This window comes from Limulus polyphemus, unplaced genomic scaffold (assembly GCF_000517525.1).
Source record: "Limulus polyphemus unplaced genomic scaffold, Limulus_polyphemus-2.1.2 Scaffold114, whole genome shotgun sequence".
NCBI classification, from domain to species: domain Eukaryota; kingdom Metazoa; phylum Arthropoda; class Merostomata; order Xiphosura; family Limulidae; genus Limulus; species Limulus polyphemus.
Genome location: NW_013665724.1, coordinates 495,785 through 503,234, shown reverse-complemented (window position 1 = coordinate 503,234; position 7,450 = coordinate 495,785). Strand labels below are relative to the sequence as shown.

The following is a 7,450-nucleotide window of genomic DNA, read 5'->3' as shown; positions in this document are numbered from 1 at the left end:
ATTTAATAAAAATTTAGGGAGCATTATAAATAGTTATGTTTTTAAAAGAAAAAAAATACTATTGTTATAAATAACACATTTAATTTAACTAAACTATGCATGCTTATTTAAATATATTTACACATGGCTTGTGTATATCGTATATATTATTCATACCTTCGGTGTATAGGACGCAAGCAGATTTTAACATCAAATTTTGAGGTAAAAAGTGCGTCTTATACACCGAAAAATACGGTAAGTTGGTGAAGTGTAAATTTTAGCAATTTTATTTTAGTCAGTACGCATTTGAATTAGGCTTATGACTTCAATTAACATCTGGTTATTTATTATGACTATTATTAATTTATCTTACTTGAATTAACTTTACTTATCATTCATAAGAGAGTACTGTCTGTTTGGATGTATGGATGTTGCTTTGTTACTTAAAATTCTAAATTAGACCACATCGAAATTATAAAACATACTTCGGAGTGAACACTGACTTATGTCTCCCGATGGGAGAGCGGTAAGTCTATGGACTTACAAAGCAAAAATCCTGGGTTCGATTCCCCGCGGAAGAAACAGCAGATAGCCCAATATAGCTTTGCTCTGAAACAAACAGACACTGAATCATTGTCATGTTAAGCAGAAATTGACGTTTTATTCATAAACTAATTTTCTTTTTCACCTTCCGGGAAATTGTAGTATTAAATGTTTGTCTTTTTTCACTTACCGGATATATGGATCAGCTAGAAAATTCGCATTAACTACATGGTCCGTGATTACGAATAAAACCTGTTCCAACCAAAATCTCAAAGGTCATGAGCTCTGGGCTTCAGAGTTAGAGTGGACCTGTTATGTTCATTGCTTTGATGCAAAAAAACTGTTACTCAATAGAACTTTATGTAAATTGTATTTTATACAATCAAAAGGTGTACACTTCTTCTAAATCTTTATTCAGAGTTGTAAAAATGCCTTACATGTTCGACTTATTGGTGTGGTTACGTCATTCGTCATTGTAGTCTTTGATAAAATTTGATTCAAATGCTAGAATTTTCTCGAAACCTTCAGGCTATAAAAGTCAGTTTTTGCCACCTGGGTACACAATTGTAAAATAATTAGTAATTGGAGAGTTTGAATAACTCGTAAGATATTAAATTCATTAATATCTCAAACCTTTAGGCCTAGTTTTCTGTGATTCTACAATACAGTCTTAGTTCCACCTGAAAGTAGAGCGGGACGGGCCCGAATTTATATTACGATAGTTCTGTTGCCATGGTAGAAGTGGAACTTCAGCAAAGACATCATGTTGGAATTAGGAACAGTTCGTCAAGGATGTGTAAATATTCGATCTGTATGTATAAACTAACAAGTCATGCTTTATTTCCAGAAGAATAATGTAATATAACAATGTAATTAACTGGATCAAAACTAGTTCAAAACAGGTTTTCGTTAAAATGGCACATATCTGACTGAAATATTAAATACGAAGGAAAAGGTCACATCCTGTGAAGTTTAAAGTACTTTGATTGGCATGTTTAAGTTGTTCCCTCGGGCTCTCAGAATACATGTGTCCTTCTGTTTCATACTGTAATCGTAAAAAGTGGTTACTGTTTAGGCGTCCTTCCATGACCGTTTTTATGGAAATTCTAAGGGTAGCCTTTTCTAACAATTCTTTTGGCAGCATTTACTCGAACCTAACAATTTAACCAAATTATTTACTTCCTGTCCAGATTGATCCAAAGATAGGATTTGGGGAGAGGAGTTATTTTATTGATTCAGATATATAGATTACATGAGGGTAATAACATAGAACCTAGATTCTATAGCTCAGAACGTTCCCCGTTGTGTTCTAATCTTGAAGGGTTTCTGTCTTTGTATTCGAGTCCAGCAGATCTGTCTTTTCGAGCAAGTTTATCATCGCTTATATGTCTGTTTCCATCTATTCAGCTGTCTTATTTTTTATGACTAAAGGATTTGAATAATTAATAGTCTTACAAATTAGCATCTCTAGTATTAAGTTCGTGTTTAACGTGATTATAAAACAATGTTAAATGTACAAATATTTATTTTTCTTCCTCGGATCTGTCTTGCAAAGTGTGCGACATGAGAGTTTTATGGCACATTGTCGGATCTTGCGCTTATAATTTTTTATCTTGAACTTTTCAGCTTGTTACCAAAGCTGGTTGAGGATTGAGACTCGGCTGGAAGTCATATCACTCTCTTGAAGGATGTGCAATTTGCGAATATGGATGTGCAGGTTGCATGTAAAGAAATGATGCCAGCCATATAATAGAGAACTGTTTTTGCCACTAGCTTTCGCGAGCCATTATTTGACACAAACCAATTTCCATTGGTAGTTTCAAAACTAATGTATTGTTGTAAATCTGATTTCAAAGAACTAATATACTTCTGTGAATCCAATTTCAAAACATTAATGTAGTGTTTCAAACCTGGTTTTAAAAAACAATGAATCCATTTAAAAAACAACAACTTAGTATTGTAAACTTAATTTCAAAAAGGGTTTCGTAGTGCCGTGAATCCGGTTTCACAAAAAAAAGCAAAACTAGCGTGTTTTGAACTTACTTCATTAATTACTCTTTTTGTTTTTCAACGTTAGAAACCGGGTTTCGATACCCGTGGTGGGCAGATCACAGATAGCCCATTGTGTAGCTTTATACTCAACTTCAAAAAACAAACTTTTTGTTTTTATAATACTAATAAATAATGATTCACAGGAGGATTGTTTTCCACAAAAGACTAAAACTAAAAGTTACTAGGCCTAGATTCTTGGCATCAATGCCACTACATTTTGTGTTTGTTGATTGCAAGTTTTTCCTTATTCATTCTGGGAATGTTCAGAGATGTGTTTGTTCAAATGTTGATTTCTTCTGCCATTATTCGAAATTTTGTATTGGCTACAGATTTAAGAGCAAACCATATTTAAATTATGTTGTTTTCAGATTTTGGTCTTGAAGTTTGTTTGTTTGTTTTTGAATTTCGCGCAAAGCTACATGAGGGCTATCTGCGCTAGCCGTCCCTAATTTAGCAGTGTAAGACTAGAGGGAAGGCAGCTAGTCATCACCACCCACCGCCAACTCTTGGGCTACTCTTTTACCAACGAATAGTGGGATTGACCGTCACATTATAACGCCCCCAGGGCGAGCATGTTTGGTGGGACGGGGATTCGAACCCGCGAACCCCAGATTGCGAGTCGAGAGCCTTATCCACCTGGCCATGCCGGGCCCTTGAAGTTTGAAAGAAATTTTCAGCCGAAAACCTATTCAAAAAAATAACAAATGAAATTTGTGACAACAATCATGAACAATGTCTCTGATTTGGTTTCTTAAGAATGAATATTGACATTGGTAAAACTTTCAGTGAAGTGGTATAAATAATGTATTTTGATTATGAACCTAGTTTTTAAAGTACTAATGTAGTTCAGGTGGATTTATTGAAATAAGACATGTCATAATTACATAATGTAGTTTGTACTTGGGGCTGTAGTATTTTGAAGCAATGGTGTAATATAGAATTGCCAAAGTTTTTTTGTTTGTTTTTTCACAAAGCTCCAAATGTCCAGTGGAAACAAAATAAGGAACGGCAGACTTGGTAGATGTTTACCGGTATTTCGATGTAGCTGAATGATATGACTTGTTGTTTTTTTTCGGCTTGACCGGTAGCGACCTAGTGGATAGCGTACCGGGCTGTGAACCCGAGGGTCAAACAGCAGTGATCACATCCCACTATTCGATTACAATAGTCCAATAGTTGGCAGTGGGTGATTTTTATCAGCTGCATTCTCTTTAGTCTATCAGTTCAAAATTAGGGACGGATAGCTCTGATATAGGTTTGCGCTAATATCCAAAACAAACGCTTTTCTCAGTATTAAAAACGAAACGTTTCATGATGTATGTGACGTACACTAGTTCAAGGCACAGACGTGGCAAGCATACCTTAAAATAGGTCACATGACACGCTATTGAAGACTTGATACAATGGAATAAAAAACAAAAGATAGAACTTAACGCTCTGGCGCTTGACATTTTTCGTGTTCACAGTGTTTATGTGCCCTGATTTTTCTCATAAGAATGAAAACGTTTCTCTCACACCTTGACTTCGTTATTTCCTTGTTATTATTTTCTGATCTGTGTAATGTAAAATAATGTAATAAAACTATACTCGTGACGGTTGCATTGTTTACATTGTGAATTCCTACTTGGTTCGTTCAGCTTCTTAAGAAAGACGTATGTAAACTAATGTTCGTGTAGTTTTTGTAACTTGGATATACACATGTGACAATGCGTTGTAGGAAGCTATACCTGTTACCACGATAAATAAATAGACAAACAAACAACTTTCTAAATAGAACAGGAAGAAAGGCTTATCGTTTATAACTGTGTTTTGTCTGAATTGAAAGTATAGTATCTTACTGAAAATTTTGACAATATGAATTGAAAGTTATTATCCTTCTTTCTTTTCTTTGTCAAATGTGTTCAGTAATGTGGTGTTTTAACATGCTCTTTTAAGATAATTTTCTAGTATAAACGACTTTTTACACTCTATAAATGAGGTTTATTTGTGCTTAGGCTCGATTTCCTGTATTTTCTTACAGGAAATTAGAACTTAGTGCTTTAATTTAAATATGATACTCTCCTTAATTTGCCTTTTTATTGGTACTTTGAGAAGTAAAATGCATTCGCTGGGATAGATGACTTCAGCTAAGAAGATTTTCTCTTTTGATAAAATAGTTGTGTAACTTGAGAATGTACATAGTTGGAACAAATTGTTTTTATAGACATAAACATGTGGTGAATTGTATATTTTATGATGGTCCCACAATCTTTATGCTCATACAAAAACTTGTAATCCTTCTGTCTGTTTACCTTTCATCAGTTCAAATATTTCTGTCTTTTTGTATTTCTTGAGCTTTATGTTTTTCTACTATTTTCACCACAACATTACACTTGAGTGAAATGAGTACCAGTTTTAATCGGCCACAATGTTCGATTACTAGGTGGAAAGACTGACCCAGTATGAACGGTTTTTGTCCCAGCTTGCAGCCAAGACCGAAGACACCCACCCTGACCACGGTGACCGAAAGAGAGCAGCCGAAAAAGCTAAAAACGTAAGATTACTAAAATTTTCAAATCTAAACTGGTGGTTCAGTAGTATTTAGGTTTCGATACTCGCGGTATTCCAAACACAAAATCCCCACTGTGTAATTTTGCGCTTAACAACAAGCAAACAAAATCTAAAAATATCAATTTTCTCCAAATATGTCGGACATACTTTTTATTTCTTTTTTTTTAAGAATAGGCCTAATATGGAAAACTGTATTCTCGAAGATTATCACGTTCCCGCCATTATTTCGTTTTAATTACTATTTTTACACATTCAGATAATAATTTAAGGGAAGTGTTATGTCACATTTAAATTTAATAATTTGTTTCTAACCCAAAATAATGTAAACTTCCCAAACGTTTGTGCTCACAAAACATCTAAAAACTAAAGTTTCAGAAAGTTCATAGTAAAATTAAATATTACGCGAGTTAGCCTTGTCAGTATATTTTTTGTCCGTTGTCAGCATATTACCACGTCGCCACCTGGTATTTCATTATCGCTTTATTCTTGAACTTCATGACAAAATGATTTTATCTACTAGACCATAAATAATGTTTCTTGACGTTTTGGCTCATTTTTCCTTTTTAAATAAGTATGAAAACGTAATTACTTTACTCGATCATTTATTAAAAGGCGTTAAACTTTAAACTGAGCAATGAACTAACCAAGACAAGATCATGTTTATTATTGAAACAACAATGGAAACTTGTCGAACAGGTAATTTGGTATGGTAACAAATAAACATGAGGACATTCGAGTGTTCCTGGAGCAGTAAGAAAGAAACGGATTATAGATTCTTGACAATGAATATTCCACCCTCTATCTAAATGGCCTGGCATGGCCTGATGGTTTCGGACGCTCGACTTACAATCTTCTTACAGCGAGTTCGACTCCCGTCACCATAACTCTCGTCCTTTCAGCCATGATGGCGTTATAATGTAACGGCCAATCACACTTTTCACGGAAAAGAGTATACCAAGAGTGGGCGGTAGGTGGTGTTGACTAGCTGCCTTCCCTCTAGTCTACCACTTCTAAATAAGGGACAGCTAGCATGAATAGCCCTCGAATAGCTTTGCACGAAATTCCAAAATCAAACTGTCTGAATATTCACAGCATACTTACAATGAGTAGTTTTATAAATCTCCCTCCCCACGAGTCTCTTAGAATTTAGCTACCGTAAGTTATACTTGAATTTAGTCCTAACCGCTATGTAGTAGACTATTTGGTCGTTTTACGTGTTAGAGCTTATAATGTTTTTATGTTTCTAGCTATCGTATCGTAATCACTTAGAATAAATTATGTAACATTAAATATTATCGTGCTTTCCCAAATTATCTGTAAAGAGGTTTGGTTTCAATAAACATAACAAACTGTGTTATTTTACCATAAAATTATTTCTGAGATTAAATCTTGAACACATTTAACCATATAGTGTTCTGAATACAGCAGAAGTACAGTTAAAAAAAAAAACGCATTCGAACGTAATAATTGTGATAGATTCTTATAATCTCATTTTCACAGCATCGAAAGATAATATTATGTTGAAATTCTGTTTCCTTTTTTTCATTTATTTTTTACTCTTAACCCTTAGATGCTAAAAAGGGGAGAACAATACGTTGAGACATCGGATTTAGAGAAGATCCAAGAGCTCTTTCCAAACGACGACTTAAATTTATTCGAGGATGACCCCTTTTTTCCGGTGAGTCAACTACTTGGAATGCTTCGTAAGTAAAAAAAAAATAATGTAACGTAAAGTTTTCATTATAAAATACACGAGCAGATAAATACCTTGGATGTAGAATGTAAGACTTTGTACTGCTTAACCCCAAATTACCGACTTGTTATTTTATACTATTCACTACTAGTAAAAGGGTCCATATACTACAGAAATGGTGTGTTTTGTCTGTCACAATATTCAGTGTAGACGAAATCACTAATTTTCTATGTGAAGTACAATAGGAAGCCCAATAATAATTAGTGAGATTAATTACAATATTGGTGGTACTTCTGTTTACATTTTTATTGGACTTGTACGTCACTAGGGATCCCGAAATCAACGGTTATGGTCCCACAAGCAAATTATGGATCAATAGTTTAGAAAAATGAACTTTAAAAGCCATCAGTAATTCTAGGTTTTAAACTATTTTTTTTAACACCGATAGGGGGACAGCGCTTTCGTAGTTTTTTTTTTTTGTGTATGTCGTACAACGTGTCTAGATATTTATCCAATTTCTGATAGTACCGAACTGGGGTCTTTATATACACTGAGTGGTCACAAGTAAATATACACCTAATTTTTCGTCATTTAACTGATTTATGCTTACTAATTTGTGTTCACAGAGCACTA

At 34.2% G+C, this 7,450-nt stretch overlaps 1 protein-coding gene across 3 annotated transcripts in view; it reads left to right on the top strand.

Annotated features, from left to right (window-relative positions):
- The window catches only part of LOC106471659, a 92,844-nt gene that overhangs the window by 51,424 nt on the left and 33,970 nt on the right, over window positions 1-7,450 (top strand). For 2 of the 3 annotated variants that reach the window (XM_022401112.1, XM_022401107.1), the window contains exons 2-3: window positions 4,997-5,107; window positions 6,695-6,802. In XM_022401112.1, coding sequence (XP_022256820.1) covers window positions 6,695-6,802 — 108 coding nt within the window. In that variant the 5' untranslated portion in view covers window positions 4,997-5,107. The remainder of the gene's footprint in view (window positions 1-4,996; window positions 5,108-6,694; window positions 6,803-7,450) is intronic. The other variant, XM_022401114.1, reaches the window with a different exon arrangement.